Source organism: Myxocyprinus asiaticus, chromosome 28 (genome assembly GCF_019703515.2).
Source record: "Myxocyprinus asiaticus isolate MX2 ecotype Aquarium Trade chromosome 28, UBuf_Myxa_2, whole genome shotgun sequence".
Taxonomy (NCBI): Eukaryota; Metazoa; Chordata; class Actinopteri; order Cypriniformes; family Catostomidae; genus Myxocyprinus; species Myxocyprinus asiaticus.
In genome coordinates this window covers 19,612,126-19,631,120 of record NC_059371.1, presented here as the reverse complement: position 1 = coordinate 19,631,120, position 18,995 = coordinate 19,612,126, and the positions used below count along the sequence as shown (strand labels likewise).

The window sequence follows — 18,995 nt, the reverse complement described above, 5'->3', positions numbered from 1 at the left end:
GAGTGACTCCAGCCATGTCTCCTAGGCAACCAAATTGGCCTGGTTGCTAGGGAGGGTAGAGTCACATGGGATAACCTCCTCGTGGTCGCTATAATGTGGTTCGCTCTCGGTGGGGCGCGTGGTGAGTTGTGCATGGATGCTGCAGAGAATAGCGTGAAGCCTCCACATGTGCTATGTCTCTGCGGTAACACGCTCAACAAGCCACATGATAAGATGCACGGATTGACGGTCTCAGACGCAGAGACAACTGAGATTTGTCCTCCACCACCTGGATTGAGGTGAGTCAACACACCACCACGAGGACCTAGAGCACATTGAGAATTAGGCATTACAAATTGGGGAGAAAAAACTAAAATTGTATCCAGTTAAATTATGTAATGTTTATCTATAAGATTGCATTAATGATTACAATTATAGTTCTTTAAATTGTGATCAGTACCGGATTACATTTCAAAAGCTATCTGAACCCAAACACCGCTTGCCTGAGTAGGGTACAAGCAATGATCACATGTCTCTGAATCACATTTGTGAGAGAACCTCTGAACAGAACAGACTCTATTTATATTCTTAATGTATGTTCAGAACTGCATGTTCCTGGTCTTACTGTAAACAATTAATTGGTGAAATTTATTCCAAATATTTCTGTCTTCATAATCTTTAATTAAAATGTATAACTTGCTTTTCCTCTGAAACGACTTTCTTTTTCTGCTGTCATTATCTAGGCCATGTGGATAATCTTTACCAACAAGCTACTTAGGCACTGTTTTAGCAAACTCGCATTCAGGTCTGGCTACATTCTGAAATGGAACACCCATTTTTCATAAACCAAGTCCTGATGGATAAAAATGTAAGTTCCACAAAATATTTTTCTTGCTGAAAGGAAACAAAATATGAAATTGGTTTTCATATTGAATTTCAGCTGTAAGTATAAAAGAGTTCCAAAAACATCCTAGATTAATACTGGACCTGGCTCTGCTGGACCTATCTGCTGCTTTTGACACTCAACCACCTTTCAACCCTCACAGCAATGGGCATCGCAGGAAACGTGCTCCGCTGGTTTGAGTCTTACCTCACAGGTAGGTCCTTCAGGGTGTCTTGGAAGCAGCAGCATCCAAGTCGCACCAACTAGCTACCTCAGGGTTCAGTGCTTGGGCCCCTCCTCTTCTCCATCTGCATGACGTCACCGATGTCACACAACTATACAGTACCTCTCATTCCAGCCTGACGATCTTATGGTAGCTGCACGAATCTCAGCCTGCCTGACAGACATTCCATGTTGGATGAAAGAACACCACCTCCAACTCAACCAGCAAAGATGAAGCTTCTCATTGTTCCAGTAGGCCCAGCAGTTCATCATAACTTTATCATTCAACTTGACTTACCAACAATTACAACATGCAGGACAGCCATAAATCTTTGGGTTTTGTTTGACGATTAGTTGAACTTCATAGACCACAGCCCGATCATGTAGATTTGCTCTGTACATTAGAAAGATCAGACCCTTCATATCTGAGCATGCCACACAACTCATTGTACAGGCTTTTGTTATATCTAGACTGGACTACTGCAATGCTCTTCTGGCAGGACTTCATGCATGTAATGTCATGGGAGGATTCATACTGTCAGTTTGTTTCTGTGTGTCTCCCTCGTGTTGTTGCAGGTGCGAGTTTAATCACGCGGCAGCGTTGCCCAGCAATGCTCATTACCAGCCACTGCTTGATTAGCTCAGCACCTGCACACTATCTTCTCTTTCCCTTATAAGCTGCAGTGCATTTCTGTCTCAATGTTCTCTAGCTTTTGCTTTGCAGCTATCTGCTTTTCCTACTGAAGTTTCGAAGGTGGCTTATGTTGTCTCATTACTGTAGGGCCGAGCATGCCTGTGGGGAACGGCGGTGTGGGATCAGAGACATCCTTGTTGCTCCTCATTCCAGTCATTTTCCAGTGAGCTACTGAAGGTCTTCGACCATTCGGCGCATGGCAGACAGGCTGCCCGAGTATTAGCAGAACTACGACAAGGTACTCTGTCTGTCTCTGATTACTACATAGAGTTTTGCACATTGGCAGCCAGCTGTAACTGGAACGAGGAGGCGCAGTGGGACTTATTCCTGCATGGGTTCGCTGATCGCATCAAGGATGAAGTTTACACTCTGGACTTACCCAAGACCTTCGATAAGTTGGTCGACCTCGCCATTCGAGTGGACTCACGTCTTCAACATTGCTCACGCTTGGCACCAGCTTCTTGTCCAGAGCAAACTCCCAGCATCTCTCCACCCACCGAGGAGTACCAGTCTCCAAGGTACGATCAGCCGGTCATCAGAAGGAGAACCCATGCAGGTGGGCGGAGCTCGGTTGACCCGGGAGGAGAGGGATTGACGATGCACTCATGGTCTCTGTCTGTATTGTGGAGCTGCTGGTCATATGTTACAATTCTGCCCATTAAAAGACAGAGCCCACCAGTAGTCCAGAGGTTACTGGTGGGTGGATCTTCTCTACGCAAACTCTCTTCTACTCTCCTCCCGGTATGGCTGCAATGGGATTCCCTTCATCATTCCTGTCACGCCCTGGTGGACTCCGGAGCAGAATCCAATCTCATCGATGCATCCCTGGTCAAATCTCTCAAGATTCCTACTTCCACACTCAAACACAAGATTCCGGTCAATTCCCTCTGTAACACCCAACTCACTGAAATCACCCAGGTCACCACCACCATCAGACTCATCATTTCCAGTAACCACCCTGAACTCAACTCATTCTATGTTACAGACTCTCCCCTGGCTCCAGTCGTCTTAGGTCACTCATGGTTATCCTTACACAATACCCACCTCAACTGGTCAACCTCAAAAAGATATTGGCTTGGAGCACTTACTGTCATTCTGCTTGTCTTTTGTCTGTGTCTTGTTCTGTGTTGCAGGATGAGCCGGTGGATGTTTCTCGTGTTCCTGTGGAGTACCATGACCTGAGAGAGGTGTTCAGTAAGTCCCGTGCTGCTTCTCTTCCTCCGCATCGTCCCTACGATTGCGTTATTGAGATTAAGTCAGGTACGTGTCCCCTTAAGGTGGTTTATACTCACTCTCAGCTCCTGAGAGGGAGGCCATGGAGAAATACATTTCTGATTCTCTGGCAGCTAAAATCATTAGGTCCTCTTCTTCCCCTGCACCCAGGGTTCTTTTTCGTGGAAAAGAAGGATGTTCCCTTCATCCCTGTATTGACTATCGTAAGCTGAACGACATCACGGTGAAGAATACTTACCCTTTGCCGTTGATGTCTTCGGCGTTCAAGCGTCTGCAGGGAGCTAACTTTTTCACGAAATTGGATCTCCGCAATGCCTATCATTTGGTCTGCATAAGGCAGGGTGATGAGTGGAAGACTGCTTTTAACACCCCTAGGGGGCACTTTGAATACTTGGTGATGCCTTTTGATTTAGCCTATGCCCCCGCAGTCTTCCAGGCTCTCATTAATGACGTGCTGAGAGATATGGTTGATCAGTTTATTTTTGTCTACCTGGATGACATTTTGATTTTTTCCCATTCTCTCCAGGAACATGTTCAGCATGTCAGGCGAGTGCTCCAACGGCTGCTAGAGAATGGGCTGTATGTCAAGGCTGAGAAGTGTGAGTTCTACTCCCAATCGGTAAATTTTCTGGGATTCATTGTGTCACTGGAGGGAATTCAGATAGATCCAGCCAAGGTTAAGGCTGTGGTGGATTGGCCAACCCCGGATTCTCACAAGGCCCTGCAGAGATTCACTTCAACTGTTTCTTCTGGTGAAATGACCTGCCAAACCCCACTAGAGCAGCTGATTCTCTAGCCACCTTCAAGAAACATCTAAAGATGCATCTCTTCCGTGAGCACTTCACCCAATCCTACTAATACAAATACTGTCATCTTTCTTCACCTTTATAAAAAAAAACTCAATTCATTCTTTTGCCACTGTCTCTCACCTTCCTCTCTACTTGTGCATCTCTGAGTCATTTTCAACTTTGTATTAGCATTTCTCTTATTACTGCCTCCTTAGGATGAATCACTTCTGTCGTATTCCTCATTTGTAAGTCGCTTTGGATAAAAGCGTCTACTAAATTAATAAATGTAAATGCAGTACTCTACTTTTAGGACTCTCTTTTTTCTGAAGTTTGTCTTATTTTTTGGGGTAGATTAGTAATCCACTACATATCTGACCCTGACCATGATACCTTGAATGGTCTTGAATGCTAGCCAAAAAGTGGATTTATTTTGGGTGGATAAGATTCATTTTAATACGGCTGCATTTTCAACACCAGATCACCAACAGCTATATTTGCATATATTTCATGAGACTCGTTCCCTTTTTAATTTTTCTCTTATAAAGAAATTCTTGTAATGCAATACCACTGCAATCATGCTAATCCCAGTTCCATACTACCAAGTTTTATTTGTGTTGCTAGTTTATTAATTTATTTTCTAATCCGCTGTGTCCCATTTGCAGCCTCTCCTACTGAAGCAGTTTTGGCACATTCCATATAGAAGTAAATCACAACCATTAACCATTTAAAACAGATCTGTTCCAGAGGCTTAGCATTTGTGAAATCCTGTAAATGAGTGTTAGTTGGGAAATCCTGCATCATGCTGCAATGTGTTAAGAAAATGTACAAGATTTCAGTCGAGTTCACAGCTCACCTGTGGGTGCGTCTGTCACTTTCACAAACACCTCTCTGGCTGCAAAGACTCTTTAAATGTGGCATGGCGTAAAAACCAATCTCTGTTAAAACAGCTACGACCTGCAGCCGAGAGCTCCAGAAGATTCTTCGTACTTGTTTGCATGCTAACATTTGAGATTCTGCTCAGCACATCCTCATACAGGAATGCTAGACAATACTAAAAAGAAGTACCGCTATTACATGTGCTCTTTCCAGATTGGCTTTGCATTTATAATGTAAAACAATAAAAATTTCAAACTCATACTGATTCCCAAATTTTAATGACTTGAGTTAGGCCATTTAGCTCAATTTTGTGAAATATTAAGAAAATGATCTCACTTCAAATTTATGTAATATTTTTTGACTGCAAGCCAATATTAATTTCTTTCCGACTGCTTTGGATATTGACAAAATTAGATAAATACAGAACTTGATGTGCCACAGAAAGCAGGCATGTCTGTATTTGGCCAAAGCTTTAGCCTACTAGCACTAATGATAAGACAGACTGAAAAACCACAATTAAGTATGTGAATGTTTAACAAAAAAGTTATACATTTCAACAAGAAATGTGGGACTCCAAACATGGTTTCACAATTTGTCGCAAAACTCACATGAAACATAAATTCGCTTTAAGCAGTACCTCCATTGGGAATTTACAAAGTCACCATTCAGAACGTTCAGGTAGCCTATATTTTTGTTTAATTATGCATTCCCTACCTATCAGAAAACACACACACACACACACACACACACACAACCACCACCATCACCAACCTTGCTATGGTTACTGACCCTGAATTTCTCTTAGCCATAAAACATGTTCTCTATTGTTAAGCCTACTTAATAAATACTACTAAATAACTGTTGAATATTTTAGTATAATGGCAAGGACAACATGACAATAGGAAAATATGCGACAAGTGCAGAAGAGGCCAATCACGATTGGTGATCTTTATATTTATAAGAGAAAAAACCCTGTTCAATGTGAAAAAAATCTTTAAAAGCCCATGAAGGGCTTATGTCACAATTTGTCCTTTATTAATAATTCAGTGGTTATTTAAAAAATGACCCTCCACCCCAACAAACACAGCACAGAACTGTCAGAACATCTGCTATACTGTACATATACCGTATATAAACTCTCTAAACTAAACAAATTCTATCTTCGACTGTAACTTCGCTCTTTTTTAAGGATTCAATTCACATGTTAAACAACTTTCAGCTGCAAATGCGGTCAATGTTGTAATTACTCCAGGAATAATTAAAAAAGGCAACACTGGAGGCAATAACGCGCAGTGAGAGCATATCTCTTCCTCAAACACCTAGACGCGTTCATCGACAGGTTGGATTTCACAAGACATATTCACGACTGCCGTCATCATGTTTCCTCACAAACTCTAATCAACGAATTTAATTGACGGCTACACAGGCATGGTTCGACCTGAAAGAAAGAAAGCGTAATGTCCTACTTTGTTTTTACTGTGCTAATATTTCCAGTCTGGATTGTCGACGGAGGAAAAGCTTAAAGGGAAACACAAACAAAGACTTAAGCCGATAAACAAAAATATCTGAACTTTATTTACCTGCTCGGGTTGGCACAGAATACGCACAGGCTGGATGAAGGAATCCAAACTTTGAAGAGCCCCTTGATCGGGTATCAATATCTCTCTTATGAGAGACGCATTAGTTCGGCTAGTTCTGACAAGACTATCGACGTGCAATGCTGCTCTGTCTGTCCTTACCTCTCTCTTTCTTTCTCCCCCAGTGAAATAAATAATCTCTGATTTCATCTGGATCACCGAATCTCCATCCCCCCCCCTCCCCCCCTACCCACTCTCTCTCTCTCTCTCTCTCTCTCTCTCTCTCTTTCTCGCACACATTATATTATCGCATTGTCTTAAACGGTTTCAAGTAAACAGGTTTGGAAATTATGCGGCGCTCTAAAACCACTCCAATAGTTTTTTTTTTTTTTTTTTTTTTTTTTTGAGAGAGATAGAGAGAGAGAGAGAGAGAGAGAAGTTTAATGCATAGTATCAGGAAGTATTTGGGTGCTCGAAGATGCTTTTTGCACGGTGGCGGTGCATAATGCTTTTTGGCCATTTTAACCAGATGCGATTGAACTGAGTAACACGTTTTCACGTATGCTTCAGTTTGCAAGTATTGAATAGCCTCCGAAAGGCGGCGAATTGCAGTGAATTTGCGAGCGACGGGATTACTACATCGGATTAAACTGCAACAAACATCATTTAATGATCTGCGCATCAGATAAAAAGCACGAGACAGTTGAGAAACCCGCTCACTTGCAACTGCTCTCGTGTCCAGTTTTTTAGGCTATGGGTCACTGACAAAAAATGCTGTCCGAGATTATAAAAAATAATAAATCTTTTAAAAATCTAATTTAAAACACACATGTCAAGTTCGGAGAAATGTAATAGGCTATTTGTGTCAGTGTTGGTTTTAATAAAAAAAAAAGTGATGAAGCAATCAATTTAAAAGGCATTTCAATACATTTCTTGCGCCTTTAATACACAATCAAAATTTCAATATTAAAATCATTTTCAATTTTTTTAAAGGTATTTTGTAAAAGTAAACAAACCGTGAATTTCTGAGTCATTTGAACTGACCAAAATGTGACTTTTAATAAAAAAATGTCGCTCTGTCTGTCCTTCCCTCTCTCTTTCTTTCTCCCCCAGAGAAATAAATAATCTCTGCTTTCATCTGGATCACCAAATCTCCACCCCCCTCCCTCTTCAGCCACCACAATATCAGATTTTTTTTTTTTTTTTTTTTTTTTTTTGTTTTTGTTTTTGTTTAAATGAACAGTATGAGGGTCTAATAAAGGGGTCTAAATGGTTCTTCTCTGTTATTGTTGTTTTAAATTGGGGGTTGTCACGTGACGGGAAAAAAAAATGGCTACCGGCATTGGTTACACCACCTGACTTTGATTTGGTGGACAAAAGTTTCTCAAACATTAATAATATTTTAAAACAAAAATATTTCACTTCTTATTTTAAATAATAATATTAATAAAACATAATTTCAAACTAGTTATGCAAACTTTTTTTTTCAAGAATTTCAGACAAGGTTTAACAAGATTCTTTTCTTTTACTGCCTCTGGACAGTTATACAGCTTAGACATTTTTTATTTTTATTTTTTACTTTAATCGCCAGAAAAAATATCCAAATGAATTCGAACTCAGAAATTCTAAATCATTTTTATCATAGAAGTGTGTTCAAGTAATTGTTTGTGTATATTGCATTTTTAATGTATTTTTGCATAACTTAATAGATCCAAAGCAAAAATTAGTGTCACATCATTGACCCTTATACACTTAATTCCACTATATGAGGCACAATGATATCATTATGGTGCATTAATGTGCGGCAATAATGGGTACAGAGTTTATATATTGGAGTTTCCTAATGACCCACTGCAGTTTTGTGGGGTTTATGATGTCATAAAAGCTTAAGACATACCAGTAGTCTTCCATAAATGAAATAATACTGGCATCTCAGCATGGATGTGTTTGGTAATCTGCATGGTTTCACGCCATTATGAAGTTTATCAGTCAGACAGGGAAATGAAGAGCTGCCCCTTCATGTAGTCTGTAATAATGTCTCTCTGGGTTCTGCGTATAAAGCAGAAGAGCTAACCTCTTCTTAATGGGATGAACCACTGAACCAAACAGAGATCAGGCCAGCAATGCTGTACTAGGTCTATAGTGTGCCAATGGGATACGGACAGATGGCTGTGTAATTACGCAGGAACTAACCCCTGTGCGTGTGTGGCTTCCATTTTCGAATGTGATTCTGTTTTTCCTAAGAAAATCACGCCATTCTCTCTGATATCTGTACATGACTGATCAGAACAAAAATTCGATATGGTCTGATTTAGAAGGTAATGCAACATAATGTGGAGAGAGAGCATGATCATTCAAATTCAACATCAAAACTCATTTTGCAAAATATATGTATAGCCCCAGGAGTTCATCACAGCAACTCAGAGCATCATATACATCAATTTAGAGTTTAGAGTCTGACCTTGATATTCTGAAGGAATAGAAAGTTAGCTGTGCACATTATGATGGAGAGACAAATCTTGGGTGAAGACTTCTTAATACTGCAGAGTGTGGTTCAATTTCGTGCACTGTGTTTTAGATAAAAACACAACAAAATAAATAAAATATATCAAAGCCTTCTTAAGGCAGTCTTGTCTTTGACCCGTGGTCCATGAAATCAAAAGCTTTATAATTAGCAATTGGGTTTTAAAAAGGGATGAAATGGCCCCACTGGCAGGCCTGTTCTAGACAACCTATAATTGGACCACTGGCACACCCATTGAGCCAGCTACACAGTGTCCCTGCATCAAGCATTACCGTTTAATTGTAATAATTAAATTGCCCAAATGTAGTTGCAATATAATCACGACTTAAATGACAATCTGTTTGATGTAGATAAATAAGCATTTAAGCAATGTGTATGAGTAATGGTTTACAAATATGCACTGATCTGGTCATGTATTGCACAATTAGGGATCAAAGGATAAATGCCACATATTCAATAATATTCATCATAGGTTTTTTTTTGGGGGGGGGAGGGGGTTGTGTTGGAACTAACATCTATTTGTCTTTTTTCAGCATTTCAGAGGGAAATTTGGCTTTCGCCTACACAAGTTCATACTGTGGCCTTGGGTTTGTGTGACAAAGACTTCCTCTTAGAAAAAATATCAAATCCTGTAAAATAAATAAATAAATAAAATCTGTTGTAACTGTGAATGTATTGGCACTTTTCCACTGCACGTTACGGTTCGACTTGACTCGACTCTGCTCGCTTTACTTTTCTGAGCTTGCTTTTCCACTGCAGTTTAGTGCTGCCTCAATGTGGGTGGGATTATAGGCTGATCATCACAGTTGTGCCACCTCTACTGCCATGACATCATCTTAATCGCGACGCAAACATTACTGACCATAAACAATAACTCGACCGCTAGCTGTTAGCTACTAGCTCATTGTGCTGCATAAAGCAGTTGTTGCATGGTGATTTTACACAATGTAACAGTTAAATTGCAAAGAGCAAAGAGCTGCTTTTTTGAAACCTGGCGAAAATAATTATTGCCTTAAAATACAAAGATGGCAACACACCAATAGAAAGTGTATTGGTCCATGAGTCCATGAATTAATGTATGGATTCCGACTGCTGCCTCTCTACAAGGAATGATAAGAATACCCTATGCAAAACTGTGTATAGACAGAATAATTGTATTCTTTTTACTATGTTTTGTCTTGTAGAGGTTTTCTGACACAATATGGTTGAAAAGGAATAGTTTCCCAGGCTAATGGGTTATTGGTCACGTGTACTAGATGGCCTTAATTATAAAGCTATATTTGAATGGGGATGTAGGGCAGGGATTACTCTGACATTAACTGAGTATAGAGGTAAATCACAAAAGGATCCGTTCAGTCCAGGATATGACTAAGTGCATTGTTAAGATCTGCACTGTAAGAACGTCACTGATCCAATAAATGAGCACATTCAGTGTTGTCTTTAAAGTTTTTAATTGGCTGGTCGGTGAAAGTTGATTGGAGAGTTTTCATCCCAGCACACTGACTGAAGTGAGTTGGGGAGCATTCATTAATCACATAGACATAATGGTGAGAAGTTCTTAGAAATATGGGGCAGCCTGTGATGGCTGATATTTTGGAAAAGGTGAAATTTATTTTGAAATCTCGATTTTCTGTCTATATTGGGATTTTTATGAGCATCTCAAACATATGCACTATTTTTTATTTATTTATTTTTTGTCTTTCATGTGCAAAGCCATCTTATCTTCAGACAGAGGTCCCCAATTAGCCTGCTCTCTCCTCTTGTAGGTCTTAGAAATCAGCATTCTTACACACCTACACACACTATTGTCTTTTGCGCATCTAAAAATGTGTGCTAGCATGGGCCCTTGTTCAGCCTTAACCAAAGCGCAGGAAAAGTGGTACCAAAAAGAAATATGCAAAATTTGTTCACTTTTGTTTCAGTTTCATGTTGTCGCACAGAAGAATGTGAGTGACCTCTAGTTTGGGCAGTGGTACTTTACCCATACAGAAATCGGATGGCCATATATAAACCTGTATAAAATTATAGTTAATGTATTTGGAAATACAGTATATGTACATATTCAAATTCCAACATGATTTCGGAAAATATATGTTGTATATATGAAAATGGCAATAGTATTTTTATAGTGAAAAGCACACATTCATTTATGGGGGTTAGGGGTGATTACAATTAGGTCCCTTCGATACTGAATATGTGGTTACGTTCTTGATTTTCACTGTTCCTGTTTAATTTTCTTTGAAATGGCATTATGACTTGAAAGACATGAACAGGTTGTACAGTGTTAGAAAAGGAATGTATCTATATCTAGAGCAGTCTTTCCCACAGATTAAGAGGTCACTAATAAAAAGACATATATCCCAAAGAGAAAGCATGAACTGGGTCAGAGTAGAGATTCTTTAATTCAGTAGGTGCTTTAGCAAAGACTCTTTAACTCGTTTTTTTTCATGCACTATTCAAACACGAAGCAAAGAATGCATGTTCAAGAACATAACAGGACCAGGTCACACCTGAAATCAATTGGGCACTGTTTTCCCCCAACAAATGAAATGGTTAAAGTGTTAAAAATAGCACAGTGAACATTCTTTCCTCAGCGCCCCAAGCCATCTCTCTTTTAAGGTAAATTCAAACTCAGGTACAGTACATCCTTCAAATACCCACTACTCCTATAGAGTAAAACTATAGCAATTGACTAATGATATATTAATATATAACATAATTAAAGTCTATTGAAAAATGTATCCATATGCATCCGTCTCTCCCTCATATATTATGATACATATAATTTTGTCTGTAACAGGTTTCTGCACAAAAATATTTCATTTGTGCATGTTCCATTCAAGGTTTTTGCTTTGTATCCAGTTTGGCTCATCACATTTTTTCGCAAGAAGTGTCAGTTCTAACCTTTTGCTCTCACGCACATGTACACACCATCAGCAACTTCTTTAGTATTGACTGAGGCTATGGCAGCTGCTTTTGCTATGTTTTTTCCCTCAAACTATTCTGCTGACCTTGAGCTTGTTTTATCAGGAGAATAAAGACTGACCTTCACTCTCTGCCGAAGAAGATGGGAGTCATGGTGAAGCTGTATGAGAACGACTGATTGAAAGTGATTTCTATCAAGCACCAAGCTTTGACCAGTTTTGATCTTAGATATGTGTACTGGGGAGTTAAAGAGTTATAGTTTTATCACCACTGCTCTCTGGACTGAAGCCCTGGCTACTAAACTGACCCTTAAAATAAAGGTGCAGTCAGTACTGTTTTTTGTTTTTGTTTGTTTTTTACACATAAAGAAATGAATAAATACTTTGAAAATGTGTCTAAAATCATGTGCACTCAGATTTTTAGTAATAAAAGCTGTTCTATTTTACATGGAATGGGTCGCCACATGGGGGCAGACATGATTAGATCATGTGACCAGCCAAACAGTACACGCTTTATCTCAGTAAATCCCTATTTTTATTTATTTTTTATTTTTTTATATCTCCCTGTTATGAATTTGGCTGACTGCAAATAGAGCATTTGTTTTTACAATTGCATCATTAACGGAAAACATTGATTTCATTCAATGCTTCATTTTAAGTCCAAGATGACCTTCACATCGGCCAGTGCAACTTGAACAAAAATTCTGAGCGCTCTTTTAATGTAAGCCTCCTGTGATCCATACACAAAAACAAAATTATTGGAGTGTACATATATGAAGGGTGTTGATTTAAGAACAAGGATTTGAAAGATGGAAACCTATTGTCACCTCCAAATTGCAGACAAAAGCTTTGCATAATGAACAGAAGGTGCAATGTGAATTATTTTTAAAGAGTGAAAATTGTCAATAATTCAAAACCAAGTCTAAATTAAATTTTCATTGCAAATTGAGAAGTTATTTTCAGCTTGACCAATACACAACAGGCTGTCAGTCAGCATATCCACTCCCATCAGTAGGAATAACTACGGATTCATTTAAATCTCTTCCTTTGAGAATGATGCACAATGAATAATCAATAGGCGTGAACTGAATTAACTCCTTTATTATTCATTTACCTTCATAAATAGAAATATGCACTGATATCCAATGTGCATATTTAGATGTTAGTTTTAGCAGCTAAAGAACAGAAAGGGGATAACTTAAAAGGATAGTTTACCCAAAAATGAAAATTCTGTTATCATTTACTCACCTTCCTATTGTTACAAACCCCTGTCTTTTTTATGCGGAACACAAAAGGTGATATATAGGACTGATACCCTCAGTCACCATTCATTTTCTTTTGCATCTTTTTTCCTCACAGTATAAGTGAATGTGACTGAGACTGAACATTCTGCCTAACACCTACTTTGGCGTTCCACAAGAAGAAAGTCAAATGGATTTGAAACCACATGAGGGTGAGTAAATGATGACAGAGTTTTCAATTTTAGGTGAACTTTCCCTTTAAAACATGTTGATTAAGGCAGAGATAATGAGAAATATGTGGTGCATGTAATCAGAGGAGGTTAAGTGATAAACAGGCAATGAACAGAGGACATATAGTTCCGGCCATCGGGAACTCGGAGCAGAGCACAGATTGCTGTTGTGGCCAGGGACCAAAACACAAGCTGACTGAAGAACCTTCCAACAGTGCATTGGAATGCCCCATTGAGATCCCCCTTACATAAGCATTCCAACCTCTCAGTGCTGGCCATCAAGACCTACAGAATATCACACAACTGTCCATCAACAAGGCACCATTGCAATACAGGAGGTAGATGCACCAATTAGAATGTCATACTCAAGCCAGCTTTGATTTTTACAGTATAAAAATATAATTTACTACAAATGAATAACAAAATGTTAGAACTTATTCCCACAATAGCGATACCTGTTGTGCATGTGCAAGCAATAGATTTCTACATGAGAGCATCAACACATATTTCACAAAGGTTTCTTTCTTTTAATGGTTCGGCCACCCTTTAATTGCAGAAATATCTTTTCATTGGCCTTGCACAACGCCCTTTTTATAACACTGCCATCTAGTGTAATAGACAGCAACCACTAATCTAACAATTTGAAATCACAGCAACCTAATTTTAAGGCACATTGTGATTACTAAATGTAATTTTGTTTATGTCATTTATTTATATACAATATTAACATTAAAAAAGAAACTAAAATGTGACTGAAGTTGATATGTCCTGCAGTGTAACATGCTATACTCCATGTAAATCTTTTTTTAAAAGGCATTTTGCTCAATATTTTATGGTTATGTATGACCTTACATTAATCGAAAGTCTTAATGGAATATTTCTACTTTTAAAAATTCGTAATAAAAATGGTGACCAGTAAGGCCTAAGACATACAATTTCCCTTATTCAGTCATATATGTTTTAATCTAAAATCCAGATATTTTGAAAAATAAAAAAAGTCCATGGATGTGTTGTGCATCAACTAGCACTGTATTAAACTACATATGTTTGAAATCATTTATAGTATCTAAACGTCCTCACAGAATCACAACAATTGAAGACTTTCAATTTAAACAATTTAAGGAATGTTCTAGATTCAAGACAAGTAAGCTCAGTTGAGATTATTTGTGCCATCATTTTGATTACCACAAAAAATAATTATGACTCGCACATAGTTTATTTAAAATTACAATGGAAGTGAATGGGACCAATCCATCAACATTAAAATACACACTGTTTCAAAAGTATAGCCACAAGCCAATGAGTGAAGAATTGCTTACTAACCTTTTCTATGTAAAGTTATATCTGCAATGTAGAACTTCTGTTTACTAACATGGATGTAACACAGGTGACATTTACCTCATATTTGAGAAACAGATGTTGACACAGTATTGACGTTTAATTGTAACAGCAAAATAATTCAGCGTTCTTCATTGACGAACATCTTGAAGAACCTGTAAAAATGCTGAAAAGTCAATAAACAAACAAACAATAATAAACAAACAAACAATAAACAAACAAGACTCAGACCCAAATTATTTAAGAGCTTCTCCAGCAGTGGAAGAAGCTTTTGAGAGATTTTATAACATGCTTTTTACTGTTTGGCAGCCATAGCAACCTTTGAACACATCTTAGTCAAAATATCTCTCTGCATTCAATTCAGTGCTTATGCTGTGTGTGTTTCTTTTTCAAGATATTTTATGGTTAGTTGCCAGCTTTTCCTTGACAGCAACCAGCCTTTGGCACTAGTACCTGACTCTCAAGTGCCCTGCATTAGCGCTGCCCTGACCATGACCATGGGACTTCACAGTGTTTTTCAAACTGAATCACCATGTTCCCCAAGTCATGTTCATGTTTTTAAGATATCTACCAAAGCTAAATAATAATTGCATCTTTGTGCCAGGATCTTTTGAATAAAAACTATAAAACTGACAATGTCCATTAAGGATTAGATGATGTATTTACCTGTGTTAATAGTTCAACACTTTTAGAACATTTTAACAACCCTGATTCAAGGAATAGCGCAAATGGGTGTTGACACGTCCCCCACACTCTTTAAAAAGGTGATTTTTGTCCCCTGCACTTTTCCAAGCTAAACCCATACCGAGACCAAATGGTGTATTTGTATACAGTATTCTATATGTTTTGTTACTTTGGGCTGATTGAGTGACCATCCAGCCAATCACAGGTGAGTTTCATGAGCCGAAACAACGCTTACGTAATAGGCCGTTAGTCAGACAGTCTAATCAATGTGGGTCTGTTCATTTCTACAAATTTACCTCAATATTGGTGTGCAGTCGATAAACTGTAAGAAAAAAGATAGATCTGCTGTGATCTTAGAACAGTTAGGCATTTTACTGAAGTCAGTAGATATGCAGACACGCTTTTTTTATATACATGATAATGTACGGACGTTATTGAAACTCAATTATTATAAGACTATTGTTGTCTTTTGATAAAAGTAATGCTCAGCAGCTAGGGGCGCCTTAATGCACGGGCTTATACGGTCCGAAGCCCAGGGGCCTACAACTCCCACGGGGCCCAGGTTGCAGCCATGGGGCCCATTTTCCCCTATCCATGTTCGCAGAGCACATTTAAACACTTCCGGCGGGAGACACGGTTGTTGACATGGTGACATTGCACAACCGTTAAAGCCGTATGCATCTTCAACGGACAGCAGATCCACCCCCCGCTCAATAAATGGAAGGGGGCCTCTGCAGACCAGTGAGCCCATGGGCCCAGAGAGGTTCCTTAAAGCAGTAATGTTCAATGCGAGCGGTGCAATATGCAATGAATCCAAAATAATTCTAAAGTGCTTTCCGCTCTTGTTCTACAGCTTCTTTTTGAGTGTCAGGTGATGTTTCTTCAGTATTAATTTTCGTGTGCCATGCGAACAGAAGTGGTACATAAAGCAAGCATCTGGGCTTTCAGACGGTTTAAAACCTGCGCATTAGGATCAGCTGTCATTACTGATAGGACGGAGGATTAATTTAAGCGGCTCTGATTGGCCATTGCCATTTCATTGCTCAACGTACATGTTAGTGATTGGTTAGAGTACTCAACCGCTGCAAAAACACGTTGTAAATAGAAACCATTGAAGCAACACGAGCAGACTTAAATTGAACGCTGTAATCGTCAATTTTCACGATTACATATTCGTGGCAGCCGTAATCGTAATCACGATTAGTTTTTCGATTAATTGTGCAGCCTTAACATAGTCAAAACATTTGATATAATGCCTATAATGCACAAGCACAGAGTCAAATATAAAATTGTGCACATGCACAATCAGGCCTGGCTCCAGCTCTAAGATGTAAGCTGGGCCATCAGACCTGGGTGGGCCAAACAGTTGGAGAGGTGGGTGTAGTTCTCAAGGTGGGCCAAGTTCATGATTGGGTGGGCCAGGCCTGTGCACAATTGTCATTATTGTAATTGATTAAATTATTTATTACCAGCTTGTGCTCAGTCTTTCACTGTCATGTGAGAAACAAAACCAAGTGCTCCACAAGATGCCCTTTATTTTTGCTGCTAATTTTGCAATACTTTAATCTTTAAAACACACTTTTAAAATGACTGCTACGCCCCGCTTGACATCGTACTAAAGTATGTGCGATTTCTCACAAATAATCCTATTTAAAGTACAGCATTTAAAATGCAGTGTAGTGCAGAACAATTTGTGATAAATCAGGAGTGAGCTCATCACATGTGCTCTTAAATCAAGTCACCAGAGAGCTGACCAAGTCACCCCCGTTCCTTGCCTTTTTTCGGTATTCCTTAAATGCTCTGCAAGTGTACAGTTGACATCTTTTACTAATTATGTATTATTTTATTATATTTTTTTGTTAAACAAAAATAATGAAACAAAGAAATGGAATTTAAATGCTGGAGCCAAGAATACCTTCAAATATGTATGAGCCAGTTGAGGAGTTATAACATGTTTTCAGAGTCATTGTGATGAGGAATGAGGATCTAAACACAGCTTTAATAAAACCAAGTAACTCAGAATATAATGAAACACAGGGACCGAGCATCAAACAATACATGCTGAGACTGACAAACTAACCAGGGGAAACAAGGGCTTAAATACACAAGGGAAAACAAGGAACACCTGGGGAAACAATCAGGGAGAACCAATCATGAAATAAAACTACAAAGCACTACAAAACTAACACAGGAAACAGGAACGTGGAACTAAACAAGAATTTCAACATAAAAGTATGGACAAAAACAGGGAATACATGTCAGTCATCTGCAAAATCAATTGTCAAGACATTTCCCACAGACATTCAAAGCAATGAATTCTTGTAACAGAGAAGACTAAAGAGTAATTTCTGCACCAGACAGTCCATTAATGTTGCAGCACAAAAAAACAAAACAAAAAACACGATGAAATGACAATGAGCTACAATATGCTAGACTGCCAGAGGACATATGCTGATTAACTTATAAAGACCTCAATACAGTTGCAAAACTTCTATTTCATCATAGGTTACATATAGAAGACATGCAGATAAATAGGGGTCCAAAAGTCTGCAACCACTTATGAAAAATTCTATTTTGCAGTTTTATTTATTTTTTTAAATACAAATTTCTTCATTACAATTTATTTTAAGGCCATAACAATTTGACTGAAAAGGTGCACTGAAAAATTAACATGAATTTAAAAATGATCCCCTTTTGCTGTAATGACATCATGCACTCGAGTTGGCATGGACTCCACAAGCTTGTGCAAAACCTGATGACCCATGTTATCCCAGCATGATTTAAGAATGTTGAGGAAGCAAGAAAATATAGCCTTTAGTAAAAAGAAGATAGCTTAGAGCACGTTTACATGCACAGCGATACGCTGTGAACTACCATAAAACAGTTTATCAAAAAATTGGGCAATGCAAGAAAACCATGTTTATAATTCATGACCTTTGAAATAATGGGGTTATATTCTTCTTTTGACATCATAAAGTAAACAGTCATGTGCACAACACTTGCACACATTGGATGCCGGTAAAGGTGCTTTCATGCAACGCAAAATCGGGGTAGTAGGCAAATATATTCATGCTTAAACTGTTTATGACCTTTCCCTGATAAAGGAAAACCATTTAAGGTGTCATGGCACACGTTGTCAGATTATTAAGCATAGCCTAATCAGTATTTTAACCAAGATTACGTGTATAATCGCCCTCATGGTCAGTAGTCACAAATTATCTTTTTTGATTAGTGATCTAGAAATAGATTAGTTCAGAATCGTAGATATTTCTTTATAATTTTATGTCAAATTATTTCTTTGCATAAACTTTTTCAAAATGATAAAACTGTTAATTTACAGATTTAAAATAGATTTTCAGTGTGCTCTCAGAAAAGTGATTTTGTGAAGTAAATATATCGGAAAATTTTCTAAATTTAAATAGTTAATTTAAGCATGAACTTGACAATATTGAGTCAATTCTACATTTGTACTCAATTCAAACATGTAAAAATAATGTTCAAGCTTATAAGAAAATATTTATGACTGTTTGAATTGTCTTTACAATTCGTAATTACAGTGGCAGTTCCAGCTTACTTGGTGCCCAAGGCGAGAATCGACGTGGAGCCCCCCTGCTCAAATTTCAGCTGAACATGCGCATGATGTGTGTAGCAATGTTTTGAACCCCAGAGCTAGCTGAACTCAGGACCCACACTCTCAACCAGAAGCAGTGCTACTGCCCAAAGCTCATCTCTGATTGCAGGGGGCACTACAGAGTCTCCTCCTACCCTTTTGTCAGACTTATGTTCCACTCCCCCATTGCGA

General features: G+C 38.5%; 1 protein-coding gene across 1 annotated transcript in view; it reads right to left on the bottom strand.

Annotated features, from left to right (window-relative positions):
• Positions 1-6,467, bottom strand: part of LOC127419063 (caM kinase-like vesicle-associated protein) — a 62,237-nt gene extending 55,770 nt beyond the window's left edge. The window contains exon 1 of the mRNA XM_051660141.1: positions 6,256-6,467. Within this exon, the coding sequence (XP_051516101.1) occupies positions 6,256-6,462 (207 nt within the window). The 5' untranslated portion in view covers positions 6,463-6,467. The remainder of the gene's footprint in view (positions 1-6,255) is intronic.
• Positions 6,468-18,995: the final 12,528 nt, after the last annotated feature.